Source organism: Gavia stellata, chromosome 11, assembly GCF_030936135.1.
Source record: "Gavia stellata isolate bGavSte3 chromosome 11, bGavSte3.hap2, whole genome shotgun sequence".
Classification (NCBI taxonomy): domain Eukaryota; kingdom Metazoa; phylum Chordata; class Aves; order Gaviiformes; family Gaviidae; genus Gavia; species Gavia stellata.
In genome coordinates, this window is record NC_082604.1 from 1,640,316 (window position 1) to 1,661,784 (window position 21,469).

General features: G+C 41.5%; 1 protein-coding gene across 3 annotated transcripts; it reads left to right on the forward strand.

The window, feature by feature from the left end:
- The first annotated feature begins 929 nt into the window (after nt 1–929).
- PAK2 (p21 (RAC1) activated kinase 2) lies at nt 930–21,083 on the forward strand. 3 transcript variants are annotated; one of them, XM_009818087.2, is made up of 14 exons: nt 930–1,116; nt 6,871–7,013; nt 7,498–7,690; nt 7,955–7,972; nt 8,943–9,019; nt 10,272–10,404; nt 11,169–11,232; nt 12,037–12,085; nt 14,148–14,260; nt 14,764–14,881; nt 16,777–16,876; nt 19,521–19,717; nt 20,278–20,415; nt 20,946–21,083. In XM_009818087.2, exons 1-14 carry the CDS (start codon nt 930–932, stop codon nt 21,030–21,032), a joined length of 1,617 nt encoding a protein of 538 aa, XP_009816389.1. In that variant the 3' UTR covers nt 21,033–21,083. The 3 variants fall into 3 exon arrangements, with proteins under 3 accessions (XP_009816389.1, XP_059678374.1, XP_009816391.1); XM_059822391.1 differs by lacking the exon at nt 7,955–7,972 and adding an exon at nt 7,914–7,929 and having other exon boundaries at nt 6,871–6,971; nt 7,498–7,661; nt 8,912–9,019; XM_009818089.2 differs by lacking the exon at nt 7,955–7,972 and adding an exon at nt 8,525–8,556 and having other exon boundaries at nt 6,871–6,971; nt 7,498–7,648; nt 8,912–9,019.
- Nucleotides 21,084–21,469: the final 386 nt, after the last annotated feature.

The window sequence follows — 21,469 nt, forward strand, 5'->3', positions numbered from 1 at the left end:
AAGGATTTATAGCAGAGAGGCTTCCTGTTTCTTGGTGATCAGAGAAAAATCTCCAGTATGTTATGAGGAGGGAGGAAAGGCCAGTGTGGATTTTCTTGAATGTAGACGTTGTGTCATGTAGATGCTTTGCTGTGCTCTGTTTTTAGCTTTAGCAGCTATTTTTGTTTATCATCTCTGTCATGTTTTTGTTAAGGACTCAAAGAGGGTTGTGGTGACAGTATATACTCATTTTACAAATGGAGAAAGTGTGGCACAAAGTGGTAAAGTAATGCAAGTCCTTATTCAGAAGCGGAATGCATCCAGTGGATCTTAGTCCCCATGCTCTTTAATGTAGGCTGCATAATTTGGGTAGAGATATTCTTAATGCTACTTAATGAGGACAGCGTGTTGAATTAAGACTTCTAAACATAAGCTATTCTTCTCTCCCCAAGATCTTGTCTGATGAATGGCAGGAAAGAAAACATCTAAAGCTTTTAAAGGTGTTTGATTCTAAAGCATGAAGCTCTTTGGACTAGAGCTACCCCTAAAAGATGTTGTACTTATGCCCTTGCGTGTACGATGCCTTTCACATACACAACCTTTGTGTGAACAGATAGTGAACCACATCTGGAAACTGGTCCACATTATAACTGACTGTTCTTTTTGACTGGGTTAGTTTAATCACTGGGAAAATTCTTCACCCCATCCCACAAACGCTGCTGCTGGCACAAATGGGATGGCCCAGGAGCGGGAGGAGGAAGGGATCTGCTTCCTTTGGGGGAGGCATCAGTGTCTGCCAGCGCAGTGCTTGCCGAGTTCCTCAGAGTTGAATTCACACCTCCGTTCCCCGTTGGCGGAGAGAAGAAATGCTACATTCATGTCTTCTATGCTCCCTTCCTATGTTAAAACAAATATTTCTATTTCAGTGCTTTCACTAGCTATTGAGAACCATGTCTGACAACGGCGAACTGGAAGACAAGCCACCAGCTCCTCCTGTCCGGATGAGCAGTACTATCTTCAGTTCAGGGGGCAAAGACCAGTTGTCTGCCAACCACAGCTTGAAACCCCTGCCCTCTGTACCAGAAGAAAGAAAACCTAGGAATAAAATCATCTCCATATTCTCTAGCACTGAAAAAGGTAAGATGCCTCTATTTTCCAAGGTTACTACTTGTATTCCTTTACTCTTCTGGTAAGTTTTAGTGGCGCTTTAGACATTTGAGTCCAGCCTGTCCAAGTGTAGGGGATTGGAGGAAGTGTTGAAAGTTGGGTATGCGTGTTCAGTGAGCTGAGATGCTCTTTCCATTTGCACTGGGATGTTTGAAGATGAAATGCTAAGTAAGAAAAATTAAATAGCTCGCTGAGGAAAACCACCACCTATTGCTTCTCATGTTTGGTGCCAAGTTTAAAGTAATGCATTTCCAAACAACCCTAATAAATGTTTCTGATTCCTGGGTATCATATTACTTACCCTTTTGCTATGCTAAATGCAGATCGCTAGTTTAAACCTAGCATCCAGATGTTTTGGAAGTTACTTCATGTTCATGACTACTTATGTGGTACCTTGAGGAGAAAAAAATGTAGTAAAGAAATAGCGGGAGGGTGCAGCGTGCACAAAGGAGAATTGAGAAAAATTAAGTCCTTCTGTCTGTGTAACTGCACTGTTAGGATTAATTACTAGTGGGGAAAAAAACTGGCTTGCTGTAAACAAGGATTATTTCTGAGAAAAAATTGCTGTAATGAAACTAGACTGTATTTGTGCTTTGTTTTTGTCCTCTCTCCTGTATGATGAATGTATGTACAGCACTGGAGCCTTGATCCTGGTTCTCCAGGATGTCTGTGTCCACATACAGCAACATAGTGCATAGATAGAAATGTCTTCTAACTTCTAGTATGGTAAAACTACGCAGGGATTTATAAACCTGACCTGAAACTGCTATGCATTTTATTAATCTCTACCAGTTAGCATTTCTGTGATTAATATTAAGATGCACAAGGGGAAGAGCAAGCTGCTCTTAATGTCTTCTAGTTCTGCTCTTGGCTTCCTGCGCCTCGTTGCTGACGTGCTGGGCAGGACTGGTTCAGTCACGCCGACACAGGTTTGACTGTTTCGAGAGACTTTGCTCCTCCAGTTATTTATTCGCTTGGCTAAGTATTCTCCACAGAGCTGGTTTTTACTCTTGCTCAGCTGTGTGAGCAGTCCCTCTGCAGTCATGCCTCACCCTGGAGACAAATGCTAGAGGCAGTCTTCCCTGTATTTGGAAGATCTGGCGTTCCACGACCTGGCAGCGTTTCTGCTCTGAACGGTGGGTGTGTTTTCCTTTTTGGAGGATGGAAAGATTTGGCCCGTGTAGCTTTTGGAAGCAGAATAGTTATTTCACAAGGTCACTTATTGTGAAATAACTGTCCGTGGCTGGATGACAGCAATAGAAGTGGTGGTCTTTTTTTCTGGCATGGGTAAGAGGCTTAAAGAGGTAAGGAGAATGTAAGAAGGTACTACAAGTTGGTGGCAACACCCCAAGAGAGAGACTCCAGACCTCTGAGACTGGTGAAGGTGGTGAATCTGGATGCTGCCAGCTAGGTGTAGTGCCACATGTCTGGAGCAGGTTCTAGCTTAGCCCTGCAATACTGCAGAAACTGGTGGTTTACCATTATATCGTTGGTCGTGGGAGGAAATGCCTAGAAACTGTCATGGTGTGGGTGCTGCAAGAAAAATCTGGTGGAAGGATGAAATCTGTCCATGTTCAGACTAGGAGAAGGGTTTAGGAGCTGGGATGGCACTTGTCGTTATGCTGTTGCATTGATCGTTCATCAGAGCATTTGTGGCCCTTTTTTCAGACGGGGATATGATGAAGTAGAATGTAAACCCCACGTGTAGGAAGATCTTCCTTGCTCCGAATTAGTAATGCTGTGTAAGACTTGCTTGTGTTGTGAAACAAATTATGAATGCAAGTGGGTGCAGCGCAGCTGGAGAGCTTTGTGACATTTTATAGTGTCTCTACTTCTCCTTGGACGTTTCCTCTTTCCGTCTTGACGGTGGGTTTGTTCGTTGGTGAAGTGGCTGGGGAGGTGGTTGAAGACTCGTCTAAAGTTGTATTGGCTCATCTGAAATTGCTTTGGAGTCCCATTACTTAAGCTTATTCAGACCACTCTGTAAATACTGACGTGTACCAAATTTACGGAAATTCATCTGCATACTTCTTTAGCATGTGTCTGTATATCCCTACTGATATTTAGTGATGCCAACTAAAAATGGAAGAAATAATTTCTGCTGAGAAAAGTATATTTTAAAGAAAATCATGTCAGTCTATCTTTTCTAGATGTTAAAAAGTATTTAAAGTAATGTCCTTCTGAAAAAAAGCAGAAGGTTTTACTGCATGGCAGGATAATGTGGTTAGGGAAAATGGTAATTGAATTATCTAGCTTAAAGAAACTATCTGAAAGTTGTCCTTTTTTTAATTTGGAAAAAACTTGTCGATTGGTTGACCTGCAGCAAGGATAATGTAAACATCCAAAGAAATGTTTTCAGCCCTCAAGACTGCAAAACTGGCTGTCAAATGTAAGCAGAATATAAATGGACACGGTGCCTTTCTGGCACTAAAACAGCAGTCAGATGTTAGTTGTTTTATTCATTACCATGGCTGAGGCGCACCCTCACCAGAAATGCCCATTTAAATACATTTTTTTTTTTTTTTTTTAATTCTGCTGCTGGGAAGCTTTACAGAAATATTAACTTCCTGCTTGGATTTAAAAAATATATTGGGACTATATGTAAAATAATCTGTCAACCTCGGGTAGAAGTTTTTTCATGGAAAAAATTTCTCCAGCCAGTGCCCAAGTTAACAAATTGCTACAAAAATGATAAATTCTCCTTTTTGGAAAATGAAGGGATGCCTTACCAGGAGATGTACAAAGCTACTGTGAAGAGGCTTGTTACTGGATAACGTTGTTTGGCTTTGTTCTGCAGATCTCTGTCCGTATGATTTTGCAAGGTCCCTCCTGGCCAGCCTCATTCTATCGGTTGTCGCAGCTCTGCCCCGCTCCCCGGCTCCTCTCTTGCGGGGTTCCTCTAGCTTAGGAGATGGCATTGGAGGGGTGGCATGTGCTTTGGGGGACTCGCTGCAGGCGGTGAGGTTTAGCAAATGCAGAGTTTCGGCCCCAAGTCTGAGCTAGTTCTGCGCTGAAATAATCATAAGAGTTTGAAGCGATTATTTAATGACCTAGTCATGGATTTTTTTTTTTTTTCCCCCCTAGTTCCATTGTTTAGGATTAATGAAGTGATAGTCATCTTTTTACTACAGTACTTAATTGCCATGAATTTCCTTGGCTAGACTTCTGAAGTCAAATGAACCTGCATGTGTTTTTGGAAAGCTTTAAAATAGTCCCCTAAAACAAGAAATGTTTGTCTTCAAGCAGAACTTATTAAAGAAGGTGCTGTGGGGCATCGCATGGGATCATGCATGTGACACGCTCAAGACCGCTGGCTCAGGGCAGATTTCAGCGTGGTTTCAGCTGCGGTTCAGTAACTCAAAGCGTATCATCTGGAGTCACCTCCCTACTACGGTCAGGCTGTTGAGAAACGTCTGTGTTTCTTGCTTTGTGTACGGCGGTGGGCCGGAACACACCGCGGGCTCGCACACTGGTGGGGAGCGAAGGATGCTCGAGGCCGGGTTTGCGATGCAGGAGGGTGCGCGAAGTACCTTGGGTGATGCCTTGCTGAGTGCCTGTGGCTTCGCTTGGGGAAGAGAAGAGCCCAGTTATTTGAGGCACTTTCTTAATCAGACAGAGCAGTTCTCCAGTTCTCGGAATCCTTCTCAAGGACCTGTGTCTTCCCCCTCCCAGGAAGAGGGGGGCTGTATCCTGCCGTTTCTGCAGGGCCAAGGGACCACATCTTGGATTCACTCACAGTTTGAAACAAGCGTCGCCCTTTATTAAAGGGATTCCCATTTAAATACAGAACTGTGCTGCAAACATAATCAGAGGTTGAAAAGCAGCGTGGCCTCACAGTGGCCTTGTTTGCAGAGCCTCGAGTACGTCTTGCCAACGCATGACTCACGGGACTTGCCTCTTGCCTGAAGCTCGCTGCTTGCGTTTGTTTGAAGTGCTGCTCTGATCTGCTGTTCCTGTGGGCAGAGGAGTGATTTTTTTAGTCTCCTTGCCTAGCCTACTAATAAGATGTGTGTATTTTTGGAAGGAGCGGGTTTATTTGCACAGCACATGCTGGAGGGTTTGAGCACCAGCTCCCGTTCCCTAGGTGTCAAGTGCTCCTGAGCAGAAACCTTCCTGAGGAATATAACTTTTTTCCCCCTCCTTGCTTTCACATAAACAACTGCAAGAGGTTGGGAAGAAACAGTACTTTCCTTAAAGGTTCTCACATAAACGAGTTTCTCCTGTCCTGTGTCCGAATGATGTTAATGAGAACATTTGAGAGTCCGTTTGCTTTTTTGGCTCTGACCTGTGCAGCCATATTAAAGATATCCTGTTTATAATAGCTGTGTCTTTCCACTGCATTGTTCAGCTGGAGGCAGCCCACATGGCTTTTCGTTTGTAAGTATTGTCCTCAGCTCCCCGTCCTTCCTCTCCTGCCAGCGTGAGGGGATTTCAGATGGATTCTCTGGCTCTGAGCAGCGCGATCTATGCTTGCCCCATGTTCAGTAACTTTTTACCACGTAGTAACGAAGAAGGTGCTGTTTCAGCTTCTCTTTTTCTCTACTGAAGCTACATGACTTTTATTTTTAAGGTGAATTTAAAAACAAAGTGAAAAAACTTCTTTACATACAAATATAAAATGGTAATCAAGTTAAATTGCAAAATGGTGTGCTGCTTTCCTTTGTGCTTATGAGCACTATGGCTTTCTTGCTGGTTTCGTGCGTGCTATAATAAATACAGCTGATTCAGCTATATGCTCTGCGAGCCCACGGGCGTTCCCAGGATTACACGTGCAGTTTTCTTGCTATCAGGTTAGACGAGCTCTGCAGCTCGCTGCCAGACCTCTGCCTTTCAGCAGAGGACCGTGAGATGAGGCCTTGAGCATCGTCTTTCTACCTGGAGAGCAAACAGCAAGTACACGCCTCTGCTCTGGCAGGGGAAAAGCAGGGCTTGGGCTTGTTTGCAAGAACAAGAAAACAGGTTCCTGAAACCTTCCAACTTAACTCCGAACCTTTTCTGAGTAAAGGGAACAGAACGGTGTCTTTTATATTTAGAGTTAACTACAAGTTGTCTTCCATTTTTATTTATTTTCTCTTTGTCAGAAAAAATAATAAAAATACCCCAAACAAAACCCCCAAGCCCCAGGCATTATAAAACATCTTATAAATTTAATTGAATCTAGGTTGGATTGTGCACATGGTCCTTCTCATTATCTGTTCCTGCTTCTGGTACTTATTATGCTTGCTTTTTTCTTTTTTTTTTCTTTTAATTTAAATTAGGTAATTGCTCTGAGGCTATAACCTCTTATCTTCATCATAGGAAGTCCTAGTTTGCATTAATTACCTTGAATTGAAGCAGTGAGGCAACTGAGTTTTAACTGTCTTTAGGGTGAACTTGAGGCTGAACTGAAGTTGTCCTTGGTGTTCTTAATCCATACTAAAATGTCCTTTTTTGCACTGTAGACGTTTCATATGTTTAGACTTCATATGCTCAACAGAGCTCCTTGCACTCTGGTTTGCTACCATAGTGTAAATTATTTGAATGGAGCAAGTTGTTGATTCTTACGTGAAGTCTATACCAACTTGAAAATACCAAATCACTGCTGCATACGTCAACACCTCTGTCCAGTAAACACAATAATGGTTACATTCATCCGAACTGTTTTAACGCTTGGGTTGATTATATTAAATGGAGACAACAGGACTTCAAATCTTTGCTCAGTAGATCTTTGAATGTCTTTTTCAGGAAGCAAGAAGAAGGAAAAGGAAAGGCCAGAAATCTCCCCACCGTCAGATTTTGAGCATACCATCCATGTTGGCTTTGATGCTGTTACTGGAGAGTTCACTGTAAGTATACCTGCCTTGGAGTTGCTCAGAAAACAGCCTCGGGTCAGTGCTGTAGTGAAGCCATGGCGATGTTTTAGAATAAATTGCGAGTTAGTCTTCATTTTTATCAAAGAAATAATTTTACTGTGTATTTGTACAGCATGCAGAGTAATGAGACTGTGACCTGGTAGTACTTCTGCAGTGTAAATGTCAGATCTGACGCTTTGTGTCACCTGGGAGAGCCTTCCCTGAGAAACCTTCTTCAGGTTACTTTCATTAGTGGGTAACGCTGGTTCTGTTGAGCGCTTTTGTATTTCCATTCCTCACATCTGGCTTAATACACCTGAAAGAAGTGGTGTCATGTTGGCACGGTGATTTGTGTTGTGTCACCTATGGACATATGGCTCCCCATTAAAACCCCATCCTACTTGTTCATGTGTTTAAGGCTGTGCGTGTTATGCTTTATTTATAGAGGAAAGAAATTTGTTCTGCTTCTTAAAAATCTTTAAAATCCTAGAAGGATGCTTAAAATAGCCTATTTTTTCAGGGAATGCCAGAGCAATGGGCTCGGTTGCTTCAGACCTCAAATATCACGAAGCTAGAACAGAAGAAAAACCCCCAGGCGGTACTAGATGTGCTGAAATTCTACGACTCCAAAGACACAGCAAAACAGAAATATCTGAGTTTTTCTGCTCCAGGTGAGATCCAAGTGTGTGCAAGACATATTGAAGAGGAGCTGGGTATTCGGAACACAGGCTTCCTCAGAATAATAAATCAGATTCAAATGTTGAAAGAGCAAGCTACTTTTCAGTGGGAAACAAATATTTGAAGATGGATTTTAAACTTACTGGAAACTGGCGTTGTCCAGTTAATTTCCTGTTTTAAGTGGAGAGGGGAAGAAATGGAACTGGATAATTCAAAAGAGCAGCCAAAATTAACTGTTAACGGGCTGTGTTTATGAAGCTGCAGCTCTGAGACTGTGATTAATTGGTTTTGTGCTGGAGACCTTGCCCCTCCTGTCTGTGGCCAAAACAGCTATCTGTGAACTTGATGTCACCATGTGGTGACATCAAAGATACAAAATAAGTTGTGGCTCCTAGGTTGGGAGCTATGTGGGGGGACTGAGAGAATGACTGTCCTACAAATGGATGCAGTTTTACCTAGTTTTCTTCCAAATTATTTCTGAAAATAGCTTTGTAATAAGGCTTTGTAATACCGTCATCCTTGATTCAAGATACCGCTAAGGGAACAGAAATAGCCATTTGATCATGATTTCACATCTCAGTAAGACAGAACATGTAAGCGTGATGAGCAGTGCTCAATTTGGAAGACTGTGTGTGTGGACTCAAGTGAGGTGAAGAGCAAGTTGGGAAATGAGTGGGTTTGCCTACCCTTAGGGGAGCTTCCTTCTGCGTGGTCTTACAGCGCAATACTGGTTTCTCTCATTTGTGGCCATGAAATTTTGCTTTCTGAGAGATGAAAAAAAATCTCCAAAGCAGTCTTTACTCTGTTCAAAGTTCACTTTTTATTATTTTTCTGATGATTTTATGTATTCTGCTATTTGTCCTATATAGAAAAAGATGGTTTCCCTTCAGGAACACCAACGGTGAGTGTGTTTACTATTCTTTGTATATTCTTAGGCGCATACCAGTTCAGGTCTTCTGTATTTGTTATATACTGAACCTTGCAGTGTAAAACAAAATGGGAATTTTTTGTGGAATAAAAACATAAATTGGGGGGGGTCAACAGAGCATATTTAACTGGAGCAATAATATTTGAGTCTCTTAATGAAATGTAATAGGGCACTTAAACCACTCAACCTATGCTTTTCTTTTGCCATCAGTAAGAATTCTTTTATCTTCCTGTGGGGGGGCAAAAAAAAAAAAGGAAGTCTTTAACACTGTGGGGGAGACAATTCTGTTTGTGTTTGTTTTTTTTTTTTAACTTTGGTAAAAATGTAGACCAATGCCAAAGGTTCAGAACCATCGACAGCTGTGGCAGATGATGATGAGGATGATGAAGAAGCTCCTCCTCCTGTTATTGCTCCACGGCCAGATCACACAAAATCGGTGAGCAGCTGTAAAATTAACAGTGCAGACTGCATTTCTCAATACTGCAGAACTTCTACTTCTGTTTTCTAGCAAAGTATTATTTGTGAAATGAGCTGTTGTAAGTTTTTAGGGAAAAGTTCTGGTTTTTATTTGAGTTTGCTAAGAAAATGCCTGATTTCGGGGTATCAGTTGGATCAGAAATCCTGCAGGTAATGCTGATTTGCTTGTTGGCTTGTGTTGAAGATATCCAGTTAAGCTTATCCTTCAACCCAACATGTGAGGAGGAGGCTTTTCAGTCCTAAAAAAAATACAGCTTATTTCTATAACTTCGCACAGTACAGTGGTACCAATGTAGTGCATTTGATTATTTTATTTGACTGCAGTGTGATAGCCTCACCAAATATACTACCTAAACCCAAAACAATTCAAATCTAAGATTTGAAAGCTTATTTCGCTCACAAAATCATCAGCGTTACATGAAAAGTTAAATGCTTAAGAAGTTGTTTGTTAAGTTTTAGTGTAGTTGTCCTGAACTACACACCTTGTTAACAGAGTCCCAGGGGTCCCACTTACTCCAGCTCATTCTTCTGACTATGGTAGGTGTACATATTGCTGCTCTGCCCACTTATTTTTGCTTCAGGAGCGCAAATGTGAATTGTCTATATTTGTCAAACGATACTGCTTTATAATTGCCCACTCTGTGTATGTAAACACATAAAATGTGACAGATCTTACAGTTTAGCTCTGTACGTCTGTAAACAGCTCAGGAGGAAATTAAATAAAGCTCCAAGAAAATTCCACAAATAGGGGAGGACTGGGAAATTCCAAGAGTTTCATGCTTCCTTTCATGGCGAAACATGAATCTTTTTCCTTCAGATCTTAGTAGTAGTTGATCTTGCTGTTAAATAGTGATTTCTGTTCTGTGAAACTTGGAAATTGCCAAAAGGAAGTAAATAGATGAAAGGGCCCCTCCTGTTAACTAGCATGGGTTATAAAGAATAAGCAGGTAGAAAAGCCACAAGAAGTCTGTCTGTGGAAGTTAGTCTCCTCGCATCTACTCTGTTCAGGAGGTCCCTGGGTCTTTCTTCCAGAGGTCAGTAAGGTTACCAGCATCTTGACTCACTGGAATTTAATGCTTCTCAGGTCTAACTTCTGCCTCCAACCTGTTATGTAAAATGGTGCTTAGGGATCTTTGAAGAACTGTGATTATTTTCAGCTGATCGTCAATGATTGCAAAGAAAATGCTCAGGTAAACGGTCTCTCTTAACAGATTTATACACGGTCTGTAATTGACCCCATCCCCGCACCAGCTAGTGACACTTCTGTCGACAGTGCGACGAAATCAGGTGATAAGCAGAAAAAGAAGACCAAAATGTCGGATGAAGAGATCATGGAAAAACTACGTAGGTGTTTTTTGTTTCAGATAAACAAAGGCTTTAAGACTGGGGGGGGAATACTAAGCTTTTGCCTTCATCCTTATTTTTATGTCAGCGTTGTGTGAATACTGCGCTTGATTGGTTTTGTGTCAGACAGTAGCTGAGAGGAGCTGCATTCAGAAGTTTTGCCGATTTAGATGCTTCAGAGCCCTATTGGGTAAAAAAGATTATAGAACACGGGTTTTTTTTGATTGAAGTTCAGTTTTCAGTTATGATAATGTCATCTGCGTGCATAATACAACCATAATAACACAAAAGTTTCTGCTGTTGCTTGTTCCATAATCATCTTGAAGATAATTTTTCACCATATTAATGTTCCTGTGTTTAAATCGAGAACTGACTGGTTTCTGGATGAGGTTAGGCTAATGGATTTGTCATAACCTCATACTGGGTTTTGCTACATAGAAGACGTAAATTTGGATACTAGTGGGAAATAGCATGATCAGTCTTGTCAAGAGTAAAACCTAGCATAATTGTTGTCGGAGATGGGGCCGTTTGTGACTGGAACTGAATCGGGAAGCTTTGGCTGTTCACTCATCAGCCTTTACTACTTGAGCTGACCCACTCTTGGAGGTATCTTGGCCACGCCAACCCTACTGAAGGGGGACAGCAGGATTGACATGTGTTTTCAACGCGAGCTGACAGAAACAACGTATGCTGTGCTGCAGTAACAGAGAGCGTTTCCTGAAGCTGTGACTCCTCTAAGATGGAAATGTTTTTCTTTTTTTTAGGCACTATTGTGAGCATAGGAGATCCCAAGAAAAAATACACCAGATATGAAAAAATTGGGCAGGGGTAAGTGTTCACCTCAATTTTTATTCCCAGTGAGCCAGTGTTAAAAGCGATGTACTCTTCTCTTTCTGATACTGTCGCGTAGCCACCACTTACTGAAGCAGGCAGAAGTTGGCTGTATTAAGCAGTGATAAACAGATGGCGAAGGCTTTACACAGCGGTGGAAATTCTGAATTATGTCTTTTAATGCAAAAGCGTAGCTCTATAACTTCTCGGTGGGTGTATCTAGTTCTCTCCTGGTAAGGTGCGTTCATCCATTTTGTAATATGACTGCTGAATAGGATGAGGGCACGTCAGAAGGCTTTCTGTGTGCTAAGCTAAAAATACTGCCTCGACTAAGTTATTCTTCTAGTGATCCTCTGAATCCTTCTGAGAAAAAAGTATATACAAGTTCTAGCTTTTCCAGCTTTGATTACATATATGCCTAATTCCTACTGTATACTTTCCAAATAGGTCTACGTGTGTTTGTGGGCAGGCTTCCCCTGGGGGAAAATGAAAAGCAATACCTACTGCAGAAAGGGCTGCCCAGCTTATCTGATCACAGGGAGCAGCACAAGTTTTGAGGGCTTGGACATCCTGATTGCAGGAGGGATAGCTGGTGTCAGAAAAGAATGTATTTGCAATTAGTGTGTTTTGTGTGAACTGACTGGTATTTCGATGATACCACTTACTTTTAAGAGCCTTCTTTTTGATACAGCTCTTGCAACATCGAAAGCTGGCACAATTTTGTGTTTGTGATTTGTCTGTTCATGTGCTTGTTTGTTACACAGATGCAACTGGCTGTAACATTTTTCTTTTCCTTCACAGGGCTTCAGGTACAGTTTTCACAGCTATTGATGTGGCAACGGGGCAGGAGGTAAGATTTCTGTGTTCACTGCAGTGAAAATACTTTCTCTGTATAAACGTTCTTCTGTAAGTGGCCGAAATGGTTTGGCTAGATTTCTTTCTGTGGCTCCCATCTCTGCTATCACCTCCCAGAAGAATGTTTGTCGTAGTCATTTGTAACAGTGTGTGCCTTGTTCTGTAGTAATCAGATGATGAAAGCTAAAAATAGAGTTTTGTCTTTCCAGTGAAAAGCAGAGGGAACGAGGTGTTCCAGGAACAGATTTTGAAAACAGTTTATCCTTCGAGAATTGTGGGCAGTGGTGTCCTGCATTTTCAGAAATAAACTTTGTTTAGTCTTGTCACACTTGTTCTCTAGTCCCGTCTCAATAGAGGTGGTGGATGCGCCTATCTGTATGGAAACAGCTTGCCCCGTATGATTTTTTTGTTGTAGTTATAATGCCTTCTCCACATCCTGCTCTTTGCTTTTACTCCTTGGTGTCTCCAAACCCACTTGGTGAAATCGATGAAATCAGCAATACTCTGCATGCTTGTCATCCAGTGGTCATTTCTGGTTCCCGGGACTAAAATTTTATTAATTATTTGCTTCTCTTTAAATTCAGAATTCCTTAAATTTCCTTTAAGTGTCCGCAAGTAGCCATTCCTTAGGTCACTGATCCGTAATTGCCCTTTCAACAGTAACCACCTTTACCAGTGCTGTAGTGGAGCACCACATCTTGATAAAATGCAAGCCTTCAGTCATCTCAATATCTTGTCTCTTAATTTGCTTTCTACACACTGCAGTACTTCATGGCCTTTTACTGACAGCAGACTACATCTTGTAATTCAGTTCCTTTCTTAGACCTCCTCTGCGTCTTGTCAGGCAGGTGGGCTAACAGTTGATTGCGTGCAGTCTTCATTCATTAAACGGATGCAGTACTCTGACCTCCTCAGTGCTTAACGTCTGAGGATAGAATTGAGTCAGTTGAGCGGTGAGAACAGAAGGCCAAAGGAGGATTTTATTGCTCTTTTCAACTCCCTGATGGGAAGGTGTAGAGAATATGGAGCTAGACTCCTCCTAGAGCTACACAATGACAGGACAAAAGGTAACAGACAAAAATTGTCATAAGGGAAATTCTGGTTAGATATTAGAAATTTTTTTCCCCCTCACAGTCAGGATGATTGAACGAGGGACAGAAGCCCTGAGAGGTTGTCGAATATCTGCTCATTGAGATCTCCATTGAAAACTCAGTGGCTCGAGATCTTCAGCAACCTGCTCCATGTTGGCTGCACTTTGAGCAAGGGATTGGACCGGATCACCTGCAGAGGTCCCCTCCAATCTTAGTTATTTTGTGTTTCTGTTCCACAAGTTTTCACCTTTTAATGCCCTTGGCGATATGATAACGGTCGTTTCTACAAGATTATATTGGTTCTTCTGTTTGGTTTTGGACTTATGGGTAGGTTATCTTGTAAAACTTCAAACTGCCTCCTCAAAATGTTGTAGCTAACATAACTGGGACAATTATTCTCCATTCTAAAGTCTGGAATACTTGTCCTGGTTAGCTTATTTCCTGGACAAGATAGGTCTTTATCTTGCCTTCTGTCTCTGGGATAGTCCATTGGCTTAATTGCTTTGAGAGAAATTCTTTCTGCCTCCCAGCATTCCTTATATCCAAACACTAATTTGGTCAGAATATGGAAAAACAAATTGCCTTGCCTTGCATTGGAAGGCTTATACCTTCTCTCTTAGTTGCTACACGATTCTCTTCTGCTTTAGGCCTGTGGATATGAAATTGGGCGAGTATCTTTTTACCTCCTGAATGTTTCCTTTGCTTTCTGTTCTCGCCTTTGTTATTGTTTGTGGATCTTTTCAGCTGCAAGAGGATGATGTTGGCTGTGGGTGCAAGTTGTATGCTCAGCAAGTTGCATTCTTTTAAGTTGTATGCTAATAAATAAATAACTTGCCAGCTGCAAGGTGTGCTAAACTCCTTTAATCCTGTTACAGAATTTCTTCTAACTTTTCACTGTATTAAGAATGACCGAAAGGTTTTGATACTCAGGTTTGAATGATTGCTGTTTTATTTTGTCCTATTCAGGTTGCTATTAAACAGATAAACCTGCAGAAACAGCCCAAGAAGGAGTTGATTATTAATGAGATCTTGGTAATGAAAGAGCTAAAGAACCCCAACATAGTCAACTTCCTGGACAGGTAAATGCAGACAGATGGCTGATTCCCTCATCCCCAGGGTTTCAACAGGTTATGACTTGATATACTTACACAGAGCCGGACTTCCTGTAACTAAGGGTCTTAAAAGCAAATGAGACTCTATTTAGACTGTCATCTAGAAAACCCCCCGAAAAATAGTCATTTGTTACAGGCAACGCTCTTGATGATTCAGTAAGAAGCCTTCTTCTGTCATGAATGCAGTGCTACATGTAGTTGGGGATCAGTAGTGGACAAGAGCACAGCTGGAGCAATGCTTGTGTTGCACATGAGATATGCAGGGTGTTATCCTGCCCGTTAGGTAGTAAGAAGCACGCGGCTTTTATTGTCAGCATTTACATTTCAGGCTACCTTCCAGTGATTTACTTTCTTTTACTGTTTGTCTTGAAGTGCTTATGAATTGTTTCACTGACCAGCTCTTATCAGCAATTTTTCAGTTCTCGATCTCTTGATGGCAAACGGGCATGCTTTTTGTTTTCTGTTTATAGTTACCTTGTAGGAGATGAATTGTTTGTGGTGATGGAGTATCTAGCTGGAGGCTCACTAACAGATGTGGTCACAGAAACATGTATGGATGAAGCACAGATTGCTGCTGTTTGCAGAGAGGTGAGTATTATAGTTGATGGGTAGAGGAATGAAGGTGCCCTCTATTCCCCTAGGTTTTATCGTACACTTAGGTTAGGACTAATTGCAACAATTGCTGTAGGAGCCATTGAGTTAGGACGAATGAATGATACTGAGAGCTGAAATCAGTATTAAACTCACAGAAAATAACAAAATTAGTTTAGCTCAGAAAATTGGGGGTTTGCAAGTTGTAACACAAAAGAGCTATGGCAGTTTTTGAGCTGGGAATGTTTAGGTGATGGAGCAAATAAAGGTTTTGGTGTCTGGGTTGCCTAATCCTGCTGGCAATGTTAACAGAAAGATATTAAGAACGTGGCCTGAAGTTCAAGGAAGAGCAACGAAGAAATTTAGCAGATGGAAAGAACGTCTCTCTTAACTTTGCCTTCGAATATTTTTCATTAGTCACCAAAACGAAAACTGAGTATACGTATATAGGTAATGTAGAAAGTAGAGATGTGAACATATTTAAAAAAAAAAAAGAAAAAAGCCTGAAAGCTTCAGAGTGTTTTTCAGAAGGAAGAAGGGGAACTTTGTTTGCTTAGAGTGTGAAAGTGGATCTGATGAAACAAGAATACTTTATTTTAGTACATGTTTCTTAAAGATGAACTAGATGCAGACTATCCCTTTCTCATTTTAGTAGTTTTCATAGTGTGTAAAATCTATAGTTCTGTGACAGTTAAGCTTTCTTTATGGATTCCTCAGAAAAATAATTCTTCAGAAGATTGTAGTTGGAATAAGTTTAAGATTGCAGTAAGATGTCAACTGGAAGAGTTAAAATAGCTGATGTCACAATTTATCGGTGGTTGTTGCCCTGAGTCACAGTGCCGGCATCCAGCTCAGGCTAGATTTATTATGGCAGAAGGAGGAGTAATTGTATTATCTGCTGTGCAGGAGAAACTCAGGCTTTTAAAAATCCCATTTGACTACATCAAAATGACATCTGCTTTTGATGACTCACCCAAAGGGAGGGGATGGAAAGCAAACTTGTACATTAACGTGTATGGACAGGTAACGGTTTCTGGAGAAACCAGAGCTGGAAGCAGAGAACCAAAAAGTAACTATTTACTGTAACAGTAATTAACTTTTCCGAGGGAAAAGTTTAATATTGAACTATTGTACTTCGTGAAAACTCTGCTGTCCAGTGTGTTAGATACGCTTCATTCTACAAATCAGTGCCGCTTTGCTAAAGCAAATGAAGACACAAAAAACCTCACTGGGGACTACATCCATGCCAAGTTGCAAATGGTAAATGTTCTGCTTAAATTAAAAGAGAAAAATCTTACCTTTTTTCTTTTTTGCCTTTTATTCTCAAATAGCAAAAAAAATTTCATTATGCTTTTAGGCAGAAATTTAGCGTGAAAGGTTTTAATCCAAAAACAATGCAAAACCAGTATTAGTGGCTTTCATAATGAAGATGTTTTACAGCCTTCGCTGTAGGAGAAGTTGCGTGCATGTTGAGAATGAAGTCTCACCAGTTCCTCTTGCTGAGACTTCAGGCTGAAAAGCTCTCATTTAATCCTTTATGGTTCCTCTGTAGAATTTGTGGGATGTTCCAAAATTAACATCTGGGATTTTTGAGAGCATCTTGGGTAATGACTGGGTGATGAGGAGTTTGATGGGGTTTGATGATGAGTATCATCATCAAATGATGAGAGAAACTCCATGGTTAAATGATTTTTGACCTCATGAGATCTGGGGAGTATTTTTTAGCACAAGAGCTTCCTCTGCTGGTTACTTCAAATAATACCTGTTACATTTTTGTACTCAGCACTGGCTGAGCGTGTAAGCATTGCTTTTGACTTTGTGTTCCCATATACAAATTGTGTTCCCATGTGCTGATTTTTTTTTTTTGTTCTGTTTTTTTCCCTCCCATTCAGTGCTTGCAAGCGCTTGAGTTCCTACATGCCAACCAGGTCATCCACAGGGACATTAAGAGTGACAACGTGCTGTTAGGAATGGATGGATCAGTTAAACTAAGTGAGTACCAGACAATTGTTTCAATGTTCTGTTTTCCCTTTCCCAGTAAACTTTGACTCGGAGAGTGTAAATTGTAGAAGGAGAGTTGGCAGGGAAATTTGAGGTGAATTTTTCTTGACTATGAGTAATAGAAATTCATTCTGTGTTGTTATAAAATGTATAGCTCACAGGTAGCAGGTATTGAAATTCTGAGGGCCCTAAGACTTAAGGCTGTGAACGTGTTAGACCGGAAGGATGTTGAAGCAAACCTGTTGCCACATGAATACGTTGGTAAATATGAAGTAACTGGCACCATACAGTGAAGCAAAGATGCGAATGATTGCAAGAGAAAAGTTGCAGCTAACTGCAGTTGCTTTGTTAGTCTCTTCAGGTTGTCATGACTTGCTTTTAATGTTTTGGCCTTTTCATTAAAAGGTCACTAACAAGAAAATTGTACATTATTAACCATTTATATTGCAGTCTAGTCTTATGCTGCACCTGTACTCGGTCTCCTTTTCTTGGACTGAAAGTGTAACACACTTTCATTAATATAATCATGAAATGACAAAAGAAACTACTTGCTTTTCAGGTAATTGTTATGCATGCATGGACTTGTGTACAGTAAGTCAGTTTCTGGTGTGTGTAAATGTGTGTGGCAATAAAAAAATGTGAAACCACTTGAAGAAGCTGTCAGGACTGTAGAGAGTGGTGCATTATCTGACTTCTTGGTATGTAGGAATGTGCCAAGCATGCAGCGACCAAAGAGTTAAGGGATGGTGTTTTTACAGTTGGGTAGGAATTTGAAGTGCCATGAAAATGTATCTCAGCAATATTCCTTAGTCTAGATGGTTTGCAGTCTCATATTGTTTATGAGATGGAATGTGAAGGAAGATTACAAGCAACCCAATTTGCTTACCAGAATTGTTGGATGCACTTCTTGCTTGCATAGGAGGTTTTATTTTTTTTTTAAGGGCGTGATGTGTTTGTGCACAAACTGGGTGGATTCAGAGGCTGAACATAAGTGAATAGCTGCAGTAGAGAATGTGGCTGAGAAGAGTTAGCTGGAGAAGGCTCAAAAACGTAAGAGCTGTCAAAGCAAAGCAGAGTGGCAAAAGGACAGGGTTAGCAGCCTATGTAAGGAAGCATCGGCACCAGGAGATCGGGGGAAGATGAGGAGGAAGGAGAGACAGGAGAAGACAGTAGGCAGCTGTAAAAATGGCCTATATGAAGGGGAGGTATTGTAATCAGTGTTGAGACTAGCTCTTCTTTGGCTGTGTGACTATAGACCTTCTAGCAGTTGTTTAGCGTGGAGGGTGGAAGAAGTTGCACCTTCTTTTCAAGCTCTTCCCCTTCTCTGGGGGAGTCTGGCTTCTGGGAGACTGGTGACAGGAAAAGTAAGAGATACCGTTCTGCCTCTCACCACTACATATCTACACACACTACTGGGTGGTGAAACTGGGTTCTACATCTTGCCTGTCTTTGCTGGTGGCATGGTGCTGAAGGCCTCGTTGGTAGGTCAGGAGACATACACTGCTGCTGCTTCTCTGGTGTGTTCATTGAAATAAGCTGTGCTTTGAGTTGAATATGACACTCTGCTAAAGGCCAAGAAGTGCTGGTGAGGAACTCAGTGACTCCTATAGGTTTAATTTTTTGTTTGTTTTTGTTTTTTTAAGGCAGCATTTTGACAATCAGGGTGGGGTTAGTTCTTTGTTAAATTGTCCTCTGGGTACAACTTAGCACTTTCATGACTGTGGCTCTTAAGTTAGCACTGCTTGGCATAACACTTTCAAAATCGACTTGAAATTTTAAATTCTTTCTCTCTCTCTTTCTCTCTCTCTCTCTCTCTCTCTCTCTCTAACTTAGTGTCAATGATAAGGTAATATCTGTCTCCTGCCTTAACTGTGTTCTTATTGATGCTTTACATGCCTGGGAAGTGGGAGTGCTGCAGCTGGATAAAGTAACATGATGGAACATGCATTGCTGCTGCACCTGAAGGCTATAGGAATAGGTGACTTTTCTCGTTTTCTTGAGTGTGGTTGTTCTCTTTGGTAGTTACTTTGTGGATAGGTTTGTTCGTCCAGGTTCCTTCTGCTGAGTGGGGTAGCACTTCACTTATCTGAAGCCTTGTTTCCATGTCTCTGTCAGCTGTAGTACCTGTACTTGATGGCCAAATTGCTGTGAAATGTTAAACTCAATAGCTGCACAAATAAAATCTGTTTAGCAGGGCAGAAGCCATGGTTTCTGGATTCATTTTTCCTAGTTCAGGCTGTATAACATACCATGCGCAGAACACTTGCCTTCTGTGTTCTGCTTGATTACTTTCTTTGGCTGTTACCAGTCTAGGATTCTTGAAGGAAGGACCGGGCAAAATACCGTTCTTCTACAGGGTAATACTTGTGTCCCTTTTCCAGAGGACAAAAAGCCTTATCTTCTTTCCATGGAATTCTGCCCTGCTTAAACACCTTCAGGTTTTGTATCTATCTTGCACGTTGGATTTTGTAATAAGGAAAATGGGGGGGCGGGGAGGGGGGGAAGGAGACACCCCCCCAAGCCCCTCTCAAGTGTAGAGGAGTAAAATATATGTGTAGTAATAGAGAAGTCTTCTAGGAAGCGCACTTACTTAGGGTGCACCAATTTAACTTTTTAAAATTCTGTTATCCTACAGCCGACTTTGGTTTCTGTGCTCAGATCACCCCAGAGCAGAGCAAGCGCAGCACTATGGTTGGAACTCCTTACTGGATGGCTCCTGAAGTGGTGACACGGAAAGCGTACGGCCCTAAAGTGGATATCTGGTCTCTGGGCATCATGGCTATTGAAATGGTGGAAGGAGAACCCCCATACCTCAACGAAAACCCCCTGAGGGTAAGAAGCCCAGATGTGGCTAGAACTGTTTGCAGGTGTTTACTGTGTGAACGTTTTCAGTAATTGGTCGTTAATAGTATCTATGTTAAAAAGAAAATGAAACAAAAAAACCCAACAAGCTTCAGTGGCGCAACAAAATTCCTTCAAAAGGAAGACAGCTGTCTTGGATTTGCAGTCAGCCCTACCCTGAATTTTTCTGTTCAGAAGATGACTACCTGCTTGTAACTAAAACATTGGACTTTGAACGCAGTCTTCTGTGGTAGTTCAGGGAAAGTAAATCCGTTAGGTTATGAAAAATGCTGCTTGTGTCAGAATCTGACATTTTCTTTGCCAAGGTAAGTATCTGTTGCCAAAAAAAATTGAGCGTTATTTTTCTACTAGCTGGAATAGGTCATAACTGCCTATAAGTGTGGTATTTTTAAAGTTTTTCATCTCATCAGGGAGAGGAGAAGTAGGCTGCAGAGCCCTTTCTCATCTAGACTAAGGGATTGCCGCTGGGCGGGTCAGTTTGGCATCTTTTTAAGATTTGGCTTGGTTATACAATATTCTTCATCTTGCAGGCTTTATATTTGATAGCAACAAATGGCACACCGGAGCTGCAGAACCCTGAGAAACTGTCCCCAATATTCCGGGATTTCTTGAACCGATGTTTGGAGATGGATGTGGAGAAAAGAGGATCAGCCAAAGAATTGCTACAGGTGAGAGTCAGTGTCTTCTCACAGTCTGAGATACAGAAGCCACGAGTCAGGTCGGCTTGTGATAAACTGCACTGTAGGCTGGCACCCTCTTTTTCGTGCTTTCTTTTGAGGACTCTAGTGGAGCAGTTGGTAGGAACTACAGTCATCAAAGATGGTAGTATCTACTCTGAAGTCTTCCCATCAGTAATCTGTGCCTTCATTCTGCCACTGCGAAAGCACCCAACATTTTATGAACTTACTGTAATAGAGCCACTGAAGTGAGCGGAATGGGACTGAGAGAAGGTGTTTGAGCAGGAAACCTCTTTGTAGTGAATTATTGGAAAAGGAGAGGCTTAGGGTCTTTTGGGACGAGGAGGAATGATTATCAGGCTTGAGGTGTTCTGGATCTGTCCCTTCAGGAGCTGGGCATTGATAGTACTTGCATTGCTTTTCATACCTGAGGATGAAAAGGGCTGTGTAGAGATATGGCTTTTACTGGCTTTCTAAACCGGGTCTTTCACTAATTTACTGTGTTTCTCTCTTCCTGGCAGCATCCCTTCTTGAAACTGGCCAAACCTCTGTCTAGCTTGACGCCACTGATCTTGGCAGCCAAAGAAGCAATGAAGAGTAACCGCTAACGTTACTGCCACAGCCTTCATCCTTTTTTTTGTTTGTATTTTACAAATCTTTATAATATATGAAATTGTTACAGTTCTAGGGGGAGGGAAGGGATTTTGTGGGGGGGAAACGTCTGCAAAAGGGAAGAAACTCTCATTCAGAAGACACCCATACTAAATCATGGTGACTCTAGTGATCCCTGTCTGGGGTCCAGAAGGAATTGAGGACTGAATTACTGGCCTTTTTGTTTTGTTTTGTTTTTTTGTTTTCCAATCAGCCCAGAAATGCCACTTAATGTGCCCGGGGTTTTAAGGGTTTTTAACAATTTTGCTGTAGCAGCTCCCATTCATTGTACCCTTCTGGGTACTTTCAATACTTGAACGACAGATTCAAGCTTTCGGAGAGCAGTACTAATTTTACCTGCTGATCTCTATCACTCTCCTCTTCCTCCTCTCTA

Bases quoted from the DNA above. Each gene is read 5' to 3' on its own strand.
- PAK2 (XM_009818087.2), top strand. From the start codon at position 930: ATGTCTGACAACGGCGAACTGGAAGACAAGCCACCAGCTCCTCCTGTC. The intron at 10,405-11,168 runs GTAGGTGTTTTT...TCTTTTTTTTAG, and splicing joins AGAGATCATGGAAAAACTAC to GCACTATTGTGAGCATAGGA. The intron at 19,718-20,277 runs GTAAGAAGCCCA...TTCATCTTGCAG, and splicing joins TCAACGAAAACCCCCTGAGG to GCTTTATATTTGATAGCAAC.